The following is a 22,710-nucleotide window of genomic DNA, read 5'->3' on the forward strand; positions in this document are numbered from 1 at the left end:
CAAGAAACGGGCACCCAAGATAAGGGTCTTAATTGTTTTCAAACAACGCGTGAACCATCTAGATTCATCAAGCTTCATCCAAAACAGAGAGCCAATAACAATATATCTTTCAAGTTTTGTACTACTGATCTCAAAATTAGTAATCCCTTTACAACCACAGAAAATCAGCTCCTCAAGATTAGGAACACTGTAGACAATTTCCTTAACATTATCACTAAATTCAACATTCTCCAAAAATAATGAAGTTACACTGGGAAATATACAACTAGGGACAGGCAAATCGAAAATGAAACCACCCAGAGACAGTTGCTTGATTGTCCGGCACAAGAATATACAAGATGGAAGCTTATGGTTACGCGAAATATACAAGTTAAGTTCCTGTACGCCATTTCTCAAAAGAAAACGACACCACCGATCTAAATCACACTGCTGGGGCTGAGGATCCGATGTGCGGTGAACTTGTAGAGTAAATTTTTTAATGGGTCCAGCACGAAGCATGAGAATATCATTTATTGTGTTAATCAGAGCCATACCTTTCTCACCTTCGTACTTTGAGAGGCATTCCAAGAAGTCCTTATCAAACACAAGACGCCCATGCCGCAACCAAACCTCATTCCAGTGAGTAGAGAGCAAAGCAGTTCTGGCTGCATCTCGAGTAGGCAAACACTCCAAAATCATTTCTTTCACTTCCACTGGCAGTTCACTTATTACGTCCCTTCCTGCATCCTCTTCGGATTTTCTCCGACGACTCGCCATTAAACTGGAAACTGAAGTTAAAATCGCTCGATTTGCATTCCAATTTAGCCCACAGAACTTTGGTTTAATTTGGGAAATAATAGATTATGGAAAAAGTGCTAGAAACCCTTGCCTTCTCTACTGTCTACTCTGCCTAGATGTTTTGCGTTTGGAAGAACAGAATACTGCGAGGCTTTATTCTTTTTTTGGCAATTTATATCATGTACTCATACTTGTAACGTATATAATTTTATAATACAAAATACAAAAATCACATCACAGACATATTGCATTATGGACCCTGAATTGAAATGATGAGATACATAATTCATACTCGTAAAGTACAAAATTTCATAACACAAGATACAAAAAATCATAACACAAGACACATACTCATGTTATATATTTACTTATTAATTTGTGTTCATAAGCATAGAATTTCACAACACAAGACACAGAAACTCATAACACAAAACACATAAATTCATAATATAAAACACAATTAAAAATTCATTACTTCCCTCGTGCATCTCTGAAATAACAAATTATTTGCATGGATAGGAAGTCTAGGCATAACTTGGGGGTCATTATATCGTAGACCGCGGTGCACGGCGCGCCGTTAGTTTTAACGGAGCGCGCATTTTTTTGTATGTTAATTACTAACTGACACTACAGTATATTTAAACCGACATTGCCTCACGTATTATTTTTATATTATCAAATGAAATTCAGTTATATCAAAATGATATTGTAGTTGTGGTGAAATGAAACTGCAGTGTATATAAAATGAAACTGAATAAAATTTCACATATTTGAGTGTATATTGTACAATGAAGCTGTAATTATATCAAAATGATCATGTAGTTGTATTTTAATAAAACTATAGTATATATAAAATAAAATTAAATAACATTTTCATATATTTGAGTCTATAAATATCGAATGAAACTATAGTTATATCGAAATGAAGTTGTAGTTGTGTTGAACCGAAACTACAGTGTATACAAAATGAAACTGAATAACAGAGTTACTTTTTGCGGAAGGGTGCGGAACGGCCGGAAACAAATGCCGTTTCTTTTCATTAAACAAAACAACGTCGTTTTCATGCGCGGTGCATAATCGATTATGCACCACGATGCACGATATAATTTGCCATAACTTGGCAACTTGGCATGCCACCCACAGTTTTAAGAATTGAGTATGTGTCTCGCACGGGCTTAGCTCAATGGTTTACTGGGCAGTATTTGGGATAAGAGACCAAGGTTCGAACTTCGGCGGCGACAGTGTGAGAATTATGTCTAAAGTGGGCAGATTCCTTGTGCGCGCCGGCATTTGACCCTGTCTACTAACCCATTGAGTCACCGTGATTTACATTTTAGGGTTGGGGATTCAACCTTTGGGATAAGAATTGAGTATGTGCATCTCCGAAAGCACAAATAATTTGTGGAGTCTCATTTTATATGGAGTATTCCTATTTATGCACAAAATAAATGAATAATACAATTAGTATTAGGAGCCAATGCTAAGATAATAAATATTCTAAAGAGGACCTAATTAAATTATTATACAAGGCTCCTTTATACGACAAATTATTGTGTGAACTATGGTCCACATAATGACCTTGTTTGGTTAATGGCGAATCTGTCAAATTTTTGACGAATCCACCATTTTGGCGTTTTGACGAACCATGTTTGGTTACTCAACGGTTTGGATGCAATCCCAAACGCTGCTAGGAGCAACGTTTGAGGTTAGCATTTTGGGAAAGGAAAATCCTTCCCCAAAACACCCTCCATTTTATATTTTTAAAAAATAAAAAATTAAACTAACTTGTAAGAAGCCTGAGGCTTCTTTAAATAAAGAAGCCTCAGGCTTCTGTTCTCTTGCCCATCCGATGTGGGATGGGCAAGAGAAATTTAATGGCGTTGAGCTCCCTTTTATAAGGGAGCTCAACGCCATTTATTTTCCAAACGATCGATGTTGGATTCTTATCCTACATTATTATTATTATTATTATTATTATTATTATTATTATTATTATTATTATTATATATATATATATACCTTTTTGGTCATTTTACATGTTAACCGCTAATCTACACAACTAATTTTACCAAACATCTTTTTACAAACCGCTGATACAATCTGCTGGTCAAACCCGCTAATATAATCCGCTATTTGCTAACCGCTAATACAATCCGCAAACGCTAACCGCTAACCGTTGATTGCCAAACAAGGCCAATGTTGTATAAACGATAAAAGAAAGTACATTTTTAATATACATTATATAAAATAATGTATTTTTTTGGAAAGATAATATATTTTAATATTCAAATAATGTATTTTCTCTGAACATAATGTACATTTTTAATATATACTAAAAGTATATTATTTGTGTACTAAATGTATATTATTTTATAGTACACAAAATATGATCCACACAACTTATGTAGAGCATGATCCACACAATAATGATTATTTTTATACAGTAGTTATACCATTGACCAAGTCCACCTTTTCATGTTGACCTAATTTAAAATTTTAAATCCTTAATTTTTTTTATTTTCATTTTATACAAATAATTAATATATATATATATATATATATATATATATATATATATATATGGAAGGAATCAGGTGCGGGTGAGGGCTTCCTGTGCGGTTGGAAGGACATTAAGCATGAAACTGATGCACTTTAAGTACACAACACACGCACATTAAGCACACAAACAAAACACCTTCAGAACATAAACACACGCACCTTAAGCACAAAACTCACGCATCTTAAGCACAACCCTCATGCACCTTAAGCACAAAACTCACGCACCTTAAAGCACAAAACACATGCACCTTAAGTTTCAACAACTACTCACATTAAACACAAACTCACGCACCTTAAGCACAAGACTCACGCATCTTAAACACAAAACTCACGCATCATAAGTACAAAACTCACGCACCTGAGATAATAATTACAGAGAACTACATATCTATTGCTGCTAGATAATATCTTATTACGGGTGCCTTCCAACTAGGGGTGACCACGGTTCGATTCGAACCGTAACCGTGCACTGTACAATCGAAATTGAACCGAACCGTCCGTAGGGTTCTGATTTCGGTTAAGATTTTGGTAATTAAGAAACCGGAACCGCCAGTTCCAATTTGAAACCATGAAATTCTAAAAAAAAAAAATAAAATCAAAAACTTACAAACTCCCAAAGTTTGGCTATTTAAAAAAAAAAAAAAAATGGCTATTAGGCCACTAGTCCAGTGGCCTACTGGCCACTTTCGCCAGTTGGCTTGGCGCAAAGGCCAAGCCTTGGCCTTTGGGCCAGGCTTTGCTGGCGTGTAACACCACCCTACATTAATTTTATTAAAAAAAAAAAAAAATCACGGTTAGAACTGACGGTTCTAACCGGAACTGCCAGTTCAAGAACCAGAACCGGAACCTTATATTAAGGTTCCGATTTTGATTCGATCATTTTTAGAATTGGAATCGACGGTTTTAAACTGAAACCGGAACCGTAGTCATACCTACTTCCAACTGCATGAAGTAAACCTCCAGCAACATCTCCAGATCTTCGACACCATCACTTAAATAGTTGCTAACAAAGCTTCCACTTCTGATGGAACTAAGCCTTCAAAGATTAGGCACGATTGGGATAATTGCATTTGAGCTCGTAGTTCCCAATAATAGAGCTTCAGGCTGTTGATTCTGACTCCATTTCTTAGCAATTGGGCCATGTCTTTGTTATCATCTAAAAGACAACTCATGCAACTTAAGTTTCACACAACTACTCACATTGAGTATACACCCACGCACCTTAAGTACAAAACTCACGCACCTTAAGCACAAGTTTCACGCATCTTAAGTACAAAACTAGGGGTGGGCGTTTCGGGTTTCGATTTCGGTTTCGGTTTTTTTATTTTAAAAAAGTTAAACCATTCGGTTTAACATTAGGGTTCGGTTTGGTTTCGGTTCGGTTTGAAACGATTCGGTTTCGGTTAAGATTTAATTCGGTTCGGTGTTCGATTCGATTTAAGATCCCCAAATTTCAACATTTCCTAATTTTTCGAACATACTACCAAACAATACATATTTACATAATCCAAATTCAAACTCTAAACATTATATAACAAAATAACAATCCAAAGTTCAAACACAATACTAAGTACTAATTACCAAACATCAGTTAATGTTTTTGCAAAACCGACTCTTCAGTTGGTTCAGTTGGAATATTTTTATTGATAAGATGAATAATCATCTATCTGTATAGTTGACATTAAAAGAACAAGTGTCAATTACTATATTGTTAATTTTTGGACACAATCTGTCATTGCTAGTGCACTCGAAATATATTCCAGTACTAGAAAATAATTATAGTGCACTGGAAATCAAAATTAGAATGACGGTAAAGCACATTAAATTTATAGAAAAACATGAATGTAAGGAAAATACTGAATATTGTAAATATAACTCAAGTTAGATATAATTGTGAGGTAAAGAACAATTGCGACAAACAACAAAAGTGCAATGTAGAAAACAAGCTATAAATAAATCAAATAAAAAAATTTAAGGTTCGGTACCAGTAAGAATGAAAACTGAACGGCTGCAAATTATGCCCTGGAAACGTGTTCACCATTCATGGTGAACACGGGTCCAAACGGCGCTGTTTTTACGAAAAAAAATTAGCTACTGTGGTGTTAACGGCGCGCGTTTGGTTAGATTATGAATTTTATGTTATGAGATTATGAATGTATTGTAAATTCATAATCTCATAACAGAAAATTCATAATCGCATAAAAGAAAAACATTTATTAAATTATGATTTTTCTGTTATGAGATTATGAATTTACTGTAAATTCATAATCTCATAACAGAAAATTCATAATCTCATAATAGAAAATTCATAATTTCATAACTGCACATTCATAAATCCATGCAATTATGAATGTGCAGGCATGGATTTATGAATGTGCAGTTATGAAATTATGAATTTTATTTTTATGAGGTTATGTTGAAGAAGCTTGCACGAAGAGGAAGTGAAACCGCAAAATGTGAAAATGAAGAAGAAAAGTCGCGCGATTAATTAAGGAAAAAAAAAAGATAACGGTGCACTGTTACCGTTGGGACCGTGTTCACCATGGATGGTGAACACAGTTCCATGGCATAACGATTGCTGAACGGCGGAGCAAGCATCAAGGAACTTGGATTTACTTCTTTATTATTATTATTATTATTATTATTATTATTATTATTATTATTATTATTATTATTATTATTATTATTATTATTATTATTTATTAAAAAATTATATAGCATTCGATTCGGTTCGGTTTTTGCCAAACCGTTTGGTTTCGGTTCAGTTTGGTACTAAACTGTTTGGATTACAAAATCCCGAACCGTTCGAGTTTCTATTACTAGTTCAATTCGGTTCGGCTCGGATAAACCGAACTGAAGTGTCCACCCCTATACAAAACTCACACACACTACTCACCGCACAACCGCACGGGAACTTAATTAATTAATTATATATATATATATATATATATATATATATATATATATATATATATATATATATATATATATATATATAGGTTGTGGGAGTTTATATATAAATGAATTAATTTATTGGATCTTTTAAAAAGTTACAATTTCATTAAAATGGAAGCAATATATACCAAGATCCCACAATAATATATTTATCTTGACAAGTCATGTACAAATTTTATGGGCGAATGCAAAAATGCAAAATTCAACTAAAACAGACAATAAAACCCTAAATCCCTATTCCTAATTCCTAATTCCTAAATGTAGCGACCAGCATTCCAAATTCCAGAATCCAGCAGAACACTCCGTCCCTCCCCTGCGAATCTGCGAATTTGGGTAAGTCTTCTTCATCTTCGTTGAAATCTATGGAATGCTCCCTCCCTCCCTCACTCCATCATTGATTTTCTTTCTCTATACGGCTTACGCAGAACTGCAGAAGAGTAGCCATTTTCTTTCTCCGTTTATTCCCAGTCCTTAAGTTTCCTTTTTTAATTTTATCTTTTAATTAACTGCTAAGTGATGTGGCGTAGTGTAGGAATGTTGAAGTTGCATCTTTCAATAATTTGAGTTTGGGTGCAATCACAGATTGTATTAGCCAGTAGTTGGATCTAAGTGTTCTCTGCTTTATAAATTATATTTTGCAGATTAAATTAGTGGTTATAGGTCTACAAAATTTGAATGCCAAAAATAGGGTTTTTTTGAATTCATATTATAGAACTATGTTCTAAATCCATACTACAAGTCATGTCAATTTCTTCAACACCATTCTGGGAGTAAAAGAAACCACTGATTCAAGTTGTCCGACAACAGATTAGCTATATCCTCACAAATACGTCCCCACAAAAGATGAAGTCAATTTTCTGAATAGGCCCACTGTGCCGAATGAGAATTTTGTTGATTACTTCAAAAATAGGAGATTCCAACTTCCCAACTTCAGCATCGGAATATTTAAGACATGTAATTAAAGAAATCACGGTCAAAGCTAAACTTTGTCAGACTAAACCAGATATCCTTCCAGAATGAAGATAAAATTGCAGCTCTAGCAGCATCTCGAATCGGCAAAAATCTCATAATAATGTCAAGCAGGGGCGGAGTCAGGATTTGTTGGTGCGGGGGGCCAATAACAATTTGAGAGAGAATAATAAAATATATTAATATTTATTTAATATATTCCAAACTACATCATTATATTACAAATCTACTAAAATTTAGAACATCTTTCTTGCATGTCACGAAAATCATTTAGGGCAACCCCAATAGAGGGTTTATTCATAGATTTTGGAACAGTAAAATTTGCTTGCTTAAGTTTTGACAAATGGGAGGTGGGGATTTTGCAAATATCTTTCTCCTGCAAATGGGAAAATTTTCTCAGATTCCTTCATCTTTTATTTCTCTCTCTTGCTGATTGACCTGATGCAGTGGGCCCCAACTTCCACACGGTATGTTTAATCTGTGTTTTTCCCTAAAAATTGGTCGTTGCATTGCTATTAAATTTAATATAACATACAATGTTATTATTAAAAACTGGCCATTGCATTCTTTAAAACTGGCCGTTTCATTATTATTATTATTATTATTATTATTATTATTATTATTATTATTATTTTAAAAATTTAATATAACATACAGTGTTATTAATTTTTTTATTCTTTTTATTTATTAAATTCATAATTATCAATTATATTATTATTAAATTTATAATTATCAATAACATTTCATCAATTTTATAATTATAATTACAATATAAATTTTTAGAATGATAATAAAAAAAATCAAAATATAAGATAGTAAAATGGTGGGTCCACAAAAAAGTTGTGAAAAACTTAAAACTAATGGGAAGAAGAGATTTTGTGATTGAGTGAGATAGTGGATGATGAGGTGGATGTTGGGGCCCACAAAAATCTGGGGTAAAATCCCCAACTATTGAGGATGCCCTTATAAATGAATCTATACTAAGGGTCCGTTTGGAAAGCAGGAAAATAACTTCTGGAAAATGTTTTCCGGAAAATGAGTCATTTTCCAGAAAACATTTTCCTTTCCAGTGTTTGGTTGCATTCTGGAAAACTGTTTTTGTGTGTTTGGTTCATTTTCTGGAAAATGAGTGGAATTGTATAATTAAACATTTTAATTATTTTATTTAGAATATTATAACATGTCTAATAATATATAATAATATAATAATAATTTTAAATATAATAAAAAAATACGGAGTAACTAATAATATATCAAAAATATTATGGTGGTGGTGGTGTAGTGGTAGTGGTGTTATTTGTTATATAATAATAATAGTAATAGTTATAATAATAATAATAATAATAATAATAATTGGTGGTGGTATGACGGTGGTGGCAGTGGTAGTGGTGGTGGCGGTGGTATGGTGGTGGTGGTGGTGGCGGTGGTAGCGGTGGTATGGTCGTGGTGGTGGTGGCGGCGGCAATGTGATGGTGGTGGTGTGGTGGTGGTGGCGGTGGTTGCGGTGACGGCGGCGGTAGCGGCGGTGTGATGGTGGTGGTGGTAGCGGTGGTATGGTGGTGGTGGTGGTGGCGGTGGTATGGTGGCGGCGACGGTGGTTGCAGTGGTATGGTGGTGGTGGCGACGGCGGCGATGGTGGTAGTGGTGGTGTGATGGTGGTGGCGGCGGTGGCGGTGGTAGTGGTGGTGGTGGCGGCGGCGACGGTGGTTGCGGTGGTGGCAGCGGTGGTGGTAGTGGTGGTGGTGTGGTGGCGGTGGTGGCGGTGGTTGTGGTTGCGGTGGTATGATGGTGGTGGTGGTATGGTGTTGATGGTGTTGGTGGTGGTAGTGGTTGCGGTGGTATGGTGTTGGTGGTGGTAGTGGTGGTGGTGGTGTGGTGGCGGGTGTGGCGGCGACAGTAGTGGTGGTGTGGTGGCGGTGGTGGCGGCGGCAGTAGTGGTGGTGATGGTGGTAGTGAGGTGGTGGTGGTATGGTGTTGATGATGTTGGTGGTGGTGTGATGTTGGTGTAAAAGTTGGAAAATGACTTCCCCAAAAAAAGGGGAAGTCATTTTCCTCCAAAATAAGCCTATTTTCCAAAGTCAACGGAAAATGATTTCCGTTGACTTGATTTTCCATGCACAACCAAACAATGGAAACTTGGAAAATGATTTCCAGAACTCATTTTCCAGGTTTCCAAACACACCCTAAATTGTTTTGCAATTTACTTTTCAATGTATACTAACAAACAATATTTCCCCTCGCCCCTGATTGCATTTAATATTTCTTGAGATTGAAGTTGCAAAGCTTGGCAAAACATATTAGTTAAAATACTATTATATCAAAGAGATAAAAACAATCTCACTTGTTGTGACCAATGATCAAGAGCCGTGAGCCGTCGGTCCACAACGAATCACTATTCACCAAACAACAAAATGGAGGCTTCTAGGTACTGTTAGACAATATGTGATTGTGTATGTTCAAAAAGAAGAAATCATATTTTTGGCAAAGGCCAGTTGCTAAAGATTTTAAAAGTTTAGTCTGAAAGTTTTTGTTTGGAGAGTGCATATACATTGGTTGCAAATTATGCTGTGGAACCGTACCCACCTTGCAAGGTGGACACGATTTCAAAATTGTTCATAATTATGAATATATAGTTCAAAAATTATGAACATATAGTTCTATAATTATGAACATAGAGTTGTGAACATAATTATGAACATATAGTTCTGTAATTATGAATATATAATTCAGTAATTATGAACATAAAGTTATGTAATTGTGAATATAGAGTTCAATAATTATGAATATGAAGTTCAAAAATTATGAATATATAGCATTATAATTAGGAACATATAGTTCAGTAATTATGGACACGACTCCACGGTATATAGAACTAAAAATATACTATTGGAAGAATAATAATATACTATTAACAATTTTTTCTTATTTGGGGGGTGCGGGGGGGCCAAGGGCCCAAGCCTCACAGTTACTAAATTCATCTAAATCTTCCCCCTATTAGGCTATTAGTATTAATAATTTTTTTTTTTTTGAGAGGGGGGGGGGGGGGGGGGGGGGGGCAAGGCCCCCTGTAATTACAATGTCCCTCCGCCCCTGATGTCAAGTATATCAGCCGGGAGTTCACTAATTGATCTTATTGATCAAGATCTAAAGATGCTTAACACATTGAAGATTGAACTGTTTTAGGGCATCTACACTCAAAATTATTTTGTGAAAATGTTGATCTTTAAATCCCTTGCCCTGTAGAAAGTTGTTATTCAAGAATCATATGATCTCGACTCCTCCATAGCAATCAAAATTCCAAGAGAGTTGTTGGCTTTCCTGGTGCATCTCCAAAAGTACAACTTGTCTACATGGACTATAACTTTAGGCATAGAGTGGTTGCCTTCCCGGCTAGAGTTTTAGGAATTGAGCATTGTGCAGCTCCATTGCATGGTTTAAGCCGAAATGTAATCAATGGTTATCCTGGATTGTTGTAAAGTTTGATGAGGATGACATCTTATTTTGCTAAGCAGTAGACTTGAAGAATGTAAGTAGTTGGTATAAGGGGTGTGTTCTTAGTTCTTATTGCATATAATGCTTGAGTATTGGAATGATACTGTTAGCACTCCCATGGAGAAAATTAAACCATTCCTTCTTCTTAACCTGTAATGGCTGCTGAACTGCATCATATCCCATGAATAGTGGGTGATGACTGATGACTAGGAAATTTATTGCATCTCCGATCCAAGAAGACGTACAATTGTCCAATGGCAGCTTGGATTGATATGCATCATATCCGTATCCATGGTGCTTTCTTGATCTCAATCTCCAATGTTGGATCATCCACTGGGTAAAACCTTAATTGCAATCTCTCCCTCCACTTGTGCTTGTGAGATCACAGGATTTAAGTCTAGAATTGAGCTTCTCAACATATGCAGGGCAGAGAATATAACTAAATTCCATTTGCTGCGAGTTCACCCAAAATTATGCGTACTTGAAGTTTAGGTTTGAAATGCGATTTATCAAGGTGTTACTCGGTTGTTTTCCCGGAATTGAGAAGGTTGCCATTGCTCAAGGTTAGATGTTTAACTCTAATTACGAGTTTAAAATTATCCAAGAATTTTTACGTTTCCCTCGTGCCTCCACAAAAGTCAGCAGAAATTATTTACATATAATTATTTTAATTTTATGCATCTCATCAATTTTTACTATAAGTTCAATTTTTACTAAAAGTTCAGTAGTGTGTAATGATGTGTTTGGAATACCCTCTTCCTCATCTCCCTACCAAAAATGCCGTTCTTTCCTTCACCTAGCTTCACAATGGGAGTACTTAAATAACATAGATACTAGGCGAGCTTCACACACTTTCAAATAATAACAACAAGTTTTCCATAAATCAAAGTAGTGAAGAAAGACTTGCACATAGGAAAAGCAACCACATATAGTAATGTTGAGATACTTTATGGCCCTGTTTGGTAAAATGGTTGTTAGTTGATAGCTGTTAGCTGTTAGCTGATTGTGTTAATTAGATGGTATAAATAGTTGATAATATTAACTGATTGTAGAAAAGTGTTTGGTAAATTAACTGTTAGCTGATAGCTGTTTGGTATAATTTCTTTTCTCAAAAAGCTAATTGAAAAAGTTGCTTGGAGTAGCTTTTTGAATTTTAGCCTTTTGGAGTTGCAAAAAGCTAATTAATCAAACATTTATATTGATATTTTAACTAAATCAAATATTTAATAGTGGTCAAATAAGCCAAAATTGACTTATAGGCCAATTTTTTATCAAACAGGGCCTATATATCCTAATAGTTTGGGTATCTACCCACACTCTACACCTAGAGTTCCAACCCACGAAGAGAGTATATAAGCTTTCGGAGATGCATAAGGGAAGCACAACAATTGCCAATGAATTCCACCCACCGTGCAAGCTTTCATATTCTCAAATTTTTGAATAACAAGTCTCTCTAGTGTAAGAGATTTCAAGAGCAACATTCTCATAAAAAAACGTTTTGCGTGCAGTATAGATCCACTAAATGAATCAATTTATTGCGTTAAGTATTTTTCATATATTCATTAATGATGTAACCGTCTGGATTTCACATAAGTCTTTTAGTAGTTCAATGTTATGAGGATATATTAATGATGTTTTGGAGCTTTGAGTCTCTTCACAATCATCCAAAATGAGATATGAGTCCCTTCATAATATCTTGAGAAGCTTATTTCGGATGATTTTGAAGGGATTCAGAGCTCCAAAACATCATTAATATGTCCTCTTCACGACAACTTATGTGAAATCCAGATGGTTATATAATTAATAAAGATATGAAAATGTTTAACACAATAGATAAAATCACTCTAAGACCATTTAATTTAGTACATACAGTAAAAATAAAGGCGTTTGTCAGGAAATCCACAACAATATTTTTCTCTTTATAAAAGTGAAACAAAAGAGTATTCCACTATATATTGATCCAACATACCTAGCTAGCCTTACAAGCAATTAGCAAATTCGCAACTAGACCCAATTGGCAAGTGCAAATGAATGGCATGTTGTTAATATGTGTCTATGTTATACAAATAATTTGAGTATATTTGCTTATTAGAGTCTATAATGCTATGTTTCTTATCATACTAGACTTAAAGTTCAGAATTTTGTGCAATTAAATATATAGTCTTTATGACCCGTATAAAGAGAGATTTGAAGCAATTCCTCTCAAAATTTTTCATGTACATGTCTTTGCATTTTCTTCTATTGCATTCTATTGAAGAAGATGATATTGTAGTCATTGTCGACTCCATAAATATTAAGTTGAATGCATTTCGTATGTATTTTCATTCACTCTATGTCATAATGTTTCTTCTACGTCATATTCTACAATTCAATCCTTACTATGTTCAATTATATTGTAACATTGGCGACTTGTGATCAATTAGGACTACTTCTTCCTATGTTTCCAAATATGCAAAGCTGATAACCACAAAGCTACCTTTGAACAAAATAAATAATATTCTCTTGCACATTTACTGATTAGATCCTACTATACACTGTAGCAGTCTGATATAGACCAATGGAGTCTTTCTCTACCAACAAATGTTGTTCAGTAATTTAATATATTACAGGGGAACAAACAATTAATTAACCTTAAACTAACCCAAGTACAGTTGTGATAGTACATTCAAACCTAGTAAGCAATCCCATAAACCATTACACACTACAGAACTTACATACTAATAAGGAGGCAACATAAAATTAAGATTATTGTATGTACGTAAAAAATTTCTGCTTTTGTAGAGGCACGAGGGAAACGTAAAAGTTCCTGCATAATACTAAAATCGTCATTAGAATTATATGTACATCAAGCAATGACAACCTTCTCAATTCCTGGAAAGCAAGCAAGAAACGCCTTGATAAATTGCATTTCATACCTCATCCCAGTAAAATTGCTAAACCTCAAAGTGCGAAGCATTTTCAAGGTTAGAGCCACACTACTGAGTTCCTCCATAAGCACGAAATCCTCTAGATTTAACTTCAAAAACTAATAAGAGAACATAAAAATAAATAACCAATAATCAGCTCATAATTTACACCAAGGTTATTTTGAGAACTTTTCCTTTGAATTATAAATGATATATTATGCTCCCGAAGCACAACTCAACTAATCAATTAACTATATCAAAAAAGTTCATAAGCTAGCTTTGCTTTATATCAAAACAACCCTCTCGAGTTCTAGTAGCATCTCGAGAGGGAAACCACTTCAAAATTCATTCCTTTATATATGTTGGCACGCAGTTCACTTATTAAATAGCCTCTCAAATTCCATAAAGATTTTCTTCAACAACAACTAGCCATTAGATCGAAGTAACCTATGAAAGCTTTCCGCTCCTTTAATTTAATGGGGTAATTAAGGTTGAGGAGTAGTTTGTCCTATTATTTTCTTTCTTAGGGGATATTATTATTTATTAGATAATTGGGATTGAAGTAGTAGCATTGTGATACCTGTTGTTGTTGTTGTTGTTGTTGTTGTTGTTGTTATTATGTGACAAAATAAATTTGCAATCACTATGGATTGTGATTGTTTTATATTTTAAAATTAAACTTGACAAGTATATGTGACAAATGTTGGCAATAACATATTAAATTATAATAATGTATTATTATTATTTTTTTGGTGTGGCATAATAATGTATTCTAAAATGTTTTGGAGAAGATGCAACAAGATGACGACGACAATGCAATGCCAAGAAAGGTACAACAAGCAATTAGCGCAGACAATTTAAGAGGAAACCTCAAAGTTTCAGTTGGGCAAGAGACTACAAACTAGTAGATTCAGAACTCTCTCTAGAACAGGAGATTTTAAGAACAACATTTTCACAAAGAGTATTTGAGTTGTAGATCCACTAAACCAATTGTGTCTACTTCAACATTTTCACTCTTATGAGAAATATAATAGTAGCAATGGCCTAAGGTATGCAAGACACATAGAAATGGTGATAGGTTTCTAGTCACCAAAAAAAAAAAAAAAAACTTTTAGCATCACGTTCAAACCAAACATGCTCGAGAACTAATGAAGTGATGCTAGAAAATATACATTCAGCATTTATCAAGAAGCCAAAAAGAAAACTACCGAGCTTATGTGTCTTAATTATATTGTTGATCGAGCACAAGATAATACAAACTAGCATGGAACTTATATGTATGATATAATAAAAAAGATGTTTTTTTTAGCAGTATATCATTAATAGAAGAAAAAATCATTGATCTAAATCGGATTGTTAGGATCTAAATAACTATAAGAGCAAACATATGGTTCTTTGTCACTCAAGGTGAACCAAGAACACTGTTGATTGTGTATTCAAATTTCAAATTAGCACACTATTGAAGTAGTATTTATAGACAAAGATTGCATCTAATTGGAGTTTTTTGCACTTTTAGTCCCACGACTATAGTGGCACTGGCAGAATTGATCCACGACTTTTGGACCTTGCAATTTTAGTCCACAACTATTGATTTTTTTGCAAAAATGGTCCTTCCGGCCACTTTTTCGTCAAAATTTCACCGGAAAAAAAAATTCTCCATTTTTAGCCGGGTTAAAATTGACATTTTACTTATCTAAAAAAATTGATATTTGACTACATACAATATTACTGGGCTACATACTACTGCCCCAGGCGGCGGAGTTCCTGGAGCAGGCAGGGCTGTCAGTAAGCGGCGGAGCGGCCGTGGCGTTCCCCGGGCTAGTTGGGTTATCCGACAGCAGCATTGGAGTGGTACATGTATTCCGCCGCCTGGGGCAGCAGTATGTAGCCCAATAAATGTAGTTAAATATCAATTTTTTTCTTTTAATTTTTTTAGATAAGTAAAATGTCAATTTTAACCCGGCTAAAAATAGAGAATTTTTTTTTTCCGGTGAAATTTTGACGAAAAAGTGGCCGGAAGGACCATTTTTACAAAAAAATCAATAGTCGTGGACTAAAATTGCAAGATTCAAAAGTCGTGGATCAATTCTGCCAGTGTCACTATAGTCGTGGGACTAAAAGTGCAAAAAACTCCATCTAATTGTTACAACTTACAAGAGAGCAAATAATGCATAGATGCATGTCCATTAAAGGTTTATCTTGTGATTGGAACTATTGACAAGAATATAGTGCGGATACAACATACTTCACTCATCCCAAAGACAATAACTAGGTTGATTAGGAATTTATTTTCTCCCTAAAGGTTGAATCCCCATCCTAAGGAATTTCTCAATATATGAAGTGCTAGTCTTCTATAATGCATTCTTGGCTCCCAACGTCCTTATTGCCTTGCTTATCGTAATCTTGTGTTGCTTGCCCGTGTTGAATGACACAAGTCAATAATATTAACCTCAATAAGAGAGAAATATCATTTCTATAACAATTTATTCCTTCAGGCAAATTTTCTAAAAAAAAAAAAAAAACTCCTTTAATTTATTGTATTAGAATATCAAGAAAATTATCTATCTATAAGTATAGCAATATTTATTATCTAAAATACCTTCATAAAATTGTGTCTATTTAGATGTGAAAATATTTTTTAGAAAAAGTATAAAATAAAAAAGAATTTCTTTGAAGTTTTTTTATTTTTTATTTTTTATTTTTTCATATGTGAACTTCACCGTACCTAATTGCATAGAATGCTTGATTATTGGAATGAATCTGTTAGCACTCCCATGGAGAAAATTAAACCATTCCTTCTTCTTAACCTGTAATGGCTGCTGAACTGCATCATATCCCATGAATAGCGGGTGATGACTGATGACTAGGAAATTTATTGCATCTCCAAGAAGACGTACGATACACAATGCCAACCAGTCTCCAATGGCAGCTTGGATTGATATGTCATATGCATCATATCCATATCCATGGTACTTTCTTCATCTTTGTCTCCATGATCCACTGGCCGGGTATGTAAAACCTTAATTGCAATCTCTCCACTTGTGCTTGTGAGATCACGGGATTTAAGTCTAGAATTGAGCTTCTCAACATATATATGCAGAGGAGAGAATATAAGTAATATCATTTGCTTCGAGGTCGCCTAATAAGTAATATCATTTGCTCCGAGTTCGCCCAATATTATGTGTACTTGAAGTTTAGGTTTGAAATGCGATTCATCAAGTGTTAGTGTGTTATTTGGTTGTTTTCTAGGAATTGAGAAGGTTGTCATTGCTCAAGGCTAGGTTGGATGTTTAACTCTAGTTACGAGTTTAAAATTATGCAAGAACTTTTACATTTCTCTCATGCCCCCACAAAAGCTAGCCGCAATTGATTACATTATTTTAATTTTAGACATCTCGTCAATTTTACTATAAGTTCAGTAGCGTGTAATGATGCGTTTGGAATACGCTCTTCCTCCTCTCTATACCAAAAACACCCTTCGTTCCTTCCCCCAACTTCACAATGGGAGTACTTAAATAACATAGATACTAGATGAACTTCAACATTTACACACTTTCAAATAGTAACGGCAAGTTTCCCATAAATCAAAGTAGTGAAAGACTTGCATATAGGAAAAGCAACCACATACTAATGTTGACATACTTTATATATCCTAATAGTTTGGTTATCCACCCACACACTTTGTTTTTTAGTGTACTCAAGGTTTACTAAATAGGTGGTCTCATAGGAACCCTCATATATATATATATATATATATATATATATATATATATATATATATATATATATATATATATATATATATATATATAGTAGAGTTCAGGTGCGGCCTTAGTATCCTGTGCGGTCATGCGGATATATTAGAATCGTAGGATGAGCTGAGATCAAATGGTTGGAAACCAATGAAGAAGAGAAATTTCGCGGTGACAATTTTGTAATTTCTTGCACCATGCATATTTCGACGGTGATTACGTGCTAGTGTGTGGTGCATTTGTAAGTACTCTGTGGTGCATTTTTGAGTGATTAATGGTGCATTGATTTGTATTATACCACTCAACGGGGGTGTCAAACCCGTCGACGGGTTCAATGGACCCGTTATCGGATGCATTACGTGGTGCATATTTGAGTGCTCTGTGGTGCATTTTTGAGTGCTCTATGATGCATTTTTGAGTGATTAATGGTGCATTGATTCGTATAACACCACTCAACGGTGGTGTCAAACTCGTCGACAGGTTCAATAGACCTGTCAAGGAGGTGTATCACGTGCTAGTATGTGGTGCATTTTTTAGTGTTGTATGGTGCATTTTTGAGTGTTGTGTGGTGCATTTTCAAGGATACATGGTGAATTGAGATTGCCCCGTGCCTTTGGATGCAAATGATCGGACGATGCATATTAGGGAAGTTGACCAGATCATTAAAGAAACTTTAGGTTCATCAAAAGAATTCAGCTTCAAATTTTTGAAACAGTCTGCGAATCAAATTTTCTATAACATTGCTAGGGAAGTTGTTTTTATGTCTGGCTGTAAGGAATGTTTGGCCATTCTATCGATCTCTATTGTAACTTGTAAATGTTTCAGTTGATTAATGAAGTAGCTTCTTTATTTAAAAAAAAAAAAACATAAAAGAGAACATTTTTTTTAAAGTAAACTGCTGCATATATTAATCAATCAAAGTCGAAACAAAAGTAGAAGGAATATCCTCCCACACCATAAAAGAGAACATAAAACTAGAGAACGTTATCATATTTATAAAATTAATAATAATATATTCCTTTAATTTAAACACATTAAGTATGAGTCACAAGCTTTAGTGAAAATTTGATTGAATCAATAAATTTTAGTTAATTATTTTTTAACCAAAATACTTCAATTTGATTAATGGTTATAAGTTTTTTTTTTTTTGAGAATATGGTTATAAGTTTTAAAAAATTTTAATTAAGGATTAATTCGTTTCAAAACTATTGATTAATTAAAATTTTAAATAAAAAAATCCCAAAAACTAAAATGAAATCCTAGACCCTAGTTCAATATAATCCTTCTCCCTTCAGCAGTTCAGCCCTGCGACTCAGCAGTCTCTCCGTCTCCACTCTCTCTGTCTCTCCACCGCGATTCTCCAGTCTCCACCGGCTGCCGGCCTTAGTCTTCTCCGTCTGGCGTCTGCTACTCTGCTCCGTTTCCCTTCGGCTTTCCTAACCCACAAAGGCCCAAACCAAACCAGACATTAGAGGTGAGGGTTTCTGTCACTTTTCCCCGAATCTCTGTTTTCTCCCCAACTCTTAGCCTCCTAATTTCGTTTTATTTACGAAATACTAAATTTACAGTTATAATAGAAGGATTTTAGCTTTTGATTTCGAGTGACGCATAAATTTAATGGCTCCCACCGTAGCGGATGCAAGTAGGGATTTAATAAGTCCTCTCCCGCTAGAGGTAAAGCACATAATTTTGGAATGTTTGCCCACCAGAGATGCTGCCAGAAGTCCAGAACTGCTCTACTCTCAACCCACTGGAATAATGTTTGGAGGCAGCATGGGAGTCTTGAGTTCTCAAATAGTGACCAACAGGGTCACAATGATGAAGGCAGAACTCTCGTTGACATAATAAATAATATTCTCTTATCTCGTGCTGGACCGGTTAAGAAATTTAGTCTAGATATTACAAATTATTATCCTGAGCTGCGACAGTCTGATTTCAATAGGTGGTGTTTTTTTCTATCAAGAAATGGTGTGGAGGAGCTTAACATATGTTTTTTTAGTTGGCTAGAGGCTAAATATAAGCTGCCATTTTGTATACTCTCGTGATTGTCGAAGGTGCCTGTATTGATTTACCTGTAAATAATGTTGGTGGTATATTTTCCAATGTCACTTCATTATCTTTCGAGGAAGTTGAATTTAGACGCACTGTTAATGGAACTGCCTCTAGTATTAGTATTCCTAACCTTGAGAGGCTGAATTTCTCTGATTGTGGAGGGATTGATAAATTTGAGATCAGCGCTTCAAAACGTGAAATGTTGGCTGTTCGTCATTCTGTGTATAGTGTGGTTGAATCAAGATGGTTGACACCACATTTGAAAGCAATTAAGGCTCTTTGGTTGTGTGGCTCTTCCTTGCGGGTGAGAATCTAATCTGCCTCATTTTACTTTATGCAAATGGATGGCAGACAGATTTAATTTAATTGTTAAAGTTCTTAATTGTCTGCTTAATTTTTTTCTTTCTTTATTACCATCTTTCAAGTATATGGATGCATCTTTGTTTGCAACTGCAATAAATCTCCAAGTACTGCGGTTGTATGATTTAAGTTTTGCTTGTGGGAAGGAGCTCACTGTTGTTATGCAATTGCTTCAAAAATGCCCCAACCTATGTGAACTAGGAATTACGGCTAATGAGGTTGAGTATACATTTAATTTGACAATCATGCATGTATATATATGATTCTTCTGTTTTTTCTTTCTCAAATGTCCTCAGAGTTGTGCATGTCTTTCATTTCTTCTTGAGTTATAGGCAGTATGCGACCGTGATATAGAAGCTGCTTCAAGACTTTTGGAGGATCCAGATGGTTGCTTTATTGTTCAGGATCTAAAGATGCTTAACACAATCAAGATTGAATCATTTAGGGGATTCACAGTCGAAACGCTTTTTGTAAAAATGCTGCTCTCAAAATCCCCCGCGCTAGAGGAAGTTGTTATTATGGAATGTGTTGATATTGACACATCTATAGCTGTCAAAAGCCTAAGGGAGTTGTTACGTTTTCCTCGTGCATCTCCAAAAGCCCAAATTGTTTGCATGGAACACGTTTATTCCATGATGGGTTGGACCATGGGCGAATTGTGGTCAACGGGGATTTGCTAGAGTGTGCCGAAAGATGCAAAGATGATAAAAGCGTAGCTCTGGTGAGCATGATAAATGACATTCGATCTCTTGCGCCATGCCGGCTGCCGTGTTAAGAAATTTACTCTATGCACTCCTTGTGGAGTAAGAAACCTATCCTATTATATTTGGCAATCATGATTTGTTTTCTTAATTTCCTCATGGTTGGTACTTAATTTTCATTTCTTGTTGAGTTGTAGACATGAGATAAGACGTTCGGAGGATCTTGATTGAAGATTGAACAACTGTTTTAGGGCATACACACTTGTAATGTATTTTGTGAAAATGTTGCTCTTCAAATCACTTGGAGAAAGTTGTTATTCAAGAATCATATGATCTCGACTCTTCCATTGCAGTCAAAATTCCAAGATTGTTGTTGGCTTCCCCGGTGCATCTACAAAAGTACAAGTTGTCTACATGGACTACAACTTTAGGTAGAGTAGTTGGCTTCCCAGCCGAGTTTTTATGAATTGAGCATTGTGCAGCTCCCACCACAACCACACCACTACCACCACCACCAACAACTACATACCACCACCACAACTACCAACACCAACAACTACCACCACCATCACACCACTACTACTACTACTACTATTAATCCAATTTTTCATAATATTAAGTTTAATATTAGTATGCAAAATTAATATATTTAGAAACTACACTGAATGTATTATTAAACACAAAAAATCAAATTTAAAAATAGTAAAAAATACTAAAGAAAATAAACAAAGAAGAAATAGTTGGTTTGACCAATGAATAGTAAATAGGACAGATGAAATTTGCTCCGACAGTTATTTAGATCCTAAGTTACAACAATCCGATTTAGATAAGTGGTATCTTTCTCTATCAAGAAATAATATACTGCTTAAAAACATCTTTTTTATTACATCATACATACTAGTACTTTCACCCGTGCGATGCACAGAATGCATTTGTTCTAATATATTAAGAATATTTGAATCGATATATAATTATTTAAATTAGAACACCAAATATTGTATAGTGCAATTAAAAATATGGTTTGGATCATTTATGTATTTTGATGTTATCATTGCTTGAATTTGTGCAAATAATTGTTCAAATTAATAGCTAATGTCTAGATGTACACATGTAGTGCTATAACTTTGAAGATTTTATTTATCATTATTTAGTATATTTGTAAATTAGGCAAATGTGCTCATTCTCTAACAAGTCAGTTATAGAAATGAATTGCTATCCTAATTCATTTGTATGGAAGATATATTTTTTTGTCTAGATATATAGCAATTTTCCATTAAAAATAACAAAATATCACCGATTATATTTACACATTATTGAAACCTCTTTGTAGACGACATTGGTAGTGGTAACACAATCTTGTCCATCCTCGTCTAGAGCTAACACCTTTAGTCCATCACGGGTGACTCGGGTGAAAATATATAATGTGGAATATCACTCAATTAGTGATCCTTTTATATTTTCAGCCAATTTTTTTCCCAGTCAATTAGTAAGTTAGAATATCAAATTCAGTGATATTTTTACCTAATTTTCATTTCATTTTAAATTGATGATGTAGATATTATTATTGAAATATTTCTGTTTCATTTTTAATTTACCTTTACTATTATTTAAAATATGCATTTACTATTGATGATGTATAATATTATTATTGAAATATTATTGTCCTAATTTTAATTTCCGTTCTATTTTTAATTAAAATGCAATGATTTGACCATTTTTTAAAATAAATTATGTATCATTTTTTATTTGCAGTCAATTATTAATATTCATTTCCTTTTATATTTTCAATCAATTAGTAGTATTAGATTCATTTTCAACCAATTTTTTTTTATTTTTTTTTATTTTCAGTCAATTAGAATATAAGATGCAGTGATATTTTTACTTAATTTTTGTTCCATTTTTATTTGATGATGTAGAATATTATTATTGAAATATTTCTGTTTTTTTTTTAAAATATTCGTTCCATTTTTAATTTGCCTTTACTATTTTTTAAAACATGCCTTTACTATTGATGATGTTGAATATTATTATTGAAATATTTCTTTTCCATTTTTAATTTTCCTTTAGTTGATGATGTAAAAAATTATTATTGAAATATTTCCGTTTCATTTTTAATTTTTGTTCCATTGTTTAAAATTGTGAAAGATTTATGATATAATTGTGATTTGATGTGTTCTACTGTGTAAT

The 22,710-nt window shown here is 34.2% G+C and overlaps 1 protein-coding gene across 3 annotated transcripts; it reads left to right on the plus strand.

Moving 5' to 3' along the window:
- Window positions 1–340: 340 nt before the first annotated feature.
- On the plus strand, window positions 341–20,851 carry LOC109146766 (F-box/FBD/LRR-repeat protein At1g13570-like). 3 transcript variants are annotated; one of them, XM_019294413.1, is made up of 5 exons: window positions 341–351; window positions 700–711; window positions 19,198–19,766; window positions 19,888–20,040; window positions 20,155–20,851. In XM_019294413.1, the coding sequence occupies exons 3-5, from the start codon at window positions 19,662–19,664 to the stop codon at window positions 20,500–20,502; spliced, it is 606 nt and encodes a 201-aa protein (XP_019149958.1). In that variant the 5' UTR covers window positions 341–351; window positions 700–711; window positions 19,198–19,661; the 3' UTR covers window positions 20,503–20,851. The 3 variants fall into 3 exon arrangements, with proteins under 3 accessions (XP_019149958.1, XP_019149956.1, XP_019149957.1); XM_019294411.1 differs by lacking the exons at window positions 341–351; window positions 700–711 and adding an exon at window positions 18,690–18,884 and having other exon boundaries at window positions 18,979–19,766; XM_019294412.1 differs by lacking the exons at window positions 341–351; window positions 700–711 and adding an exon at window positions 18,690–18,884 and having other exon boundaries at window positions 19,120–19,766.
- Window positions 20,852–22,710: the final 1,859 nt, after the last annotated feature.

This window comes from Ipomoea nil, unplaced genomic scaffold, assembly GCF_001879475.1.
Source record: "Ipomoea nil cultivar Tokyo-kokei standard unplaced genomic scaffold, Asagao_1.1 scaffold1936, whole genome shotgun sequence".
Classification (NCBI taxonomy): domain Eukaryota; kingdom Viridiplantae; phylum Streptophyta; class Magnoliopsida; order Solanales; family Convolvulaceae; genus Ipomoea; species Ipomoea nil.

What these genes read in the sequence shown, in the direction of transcription:
- LOC109146766 (XM_019294413.1), top strand. Translation starts at nt 19,662, where the DNA reads ATGTTGGCTGTTCGTCATTCTGTGTATAGTGTGGTTGAATCAAGATGG. An exon ending in TGTGTGGCTCTTCCTTGCGG is followed by an intron (nt 19,767 to 19,887) that starts GTGAGAATCTAA and finishes CCATCTTTCAAG; the next exon opens with TATATGGATGCATCTTTGTT. An exon ending in TAGGAATTACGGCTAATGAG is followed by an intron (nt 20,041 to 20,154) that starts GTTGAGTATACA and finishes CTTGAGTTATAG; the next exon opens with GCAGTATGCGACCGTGATAT.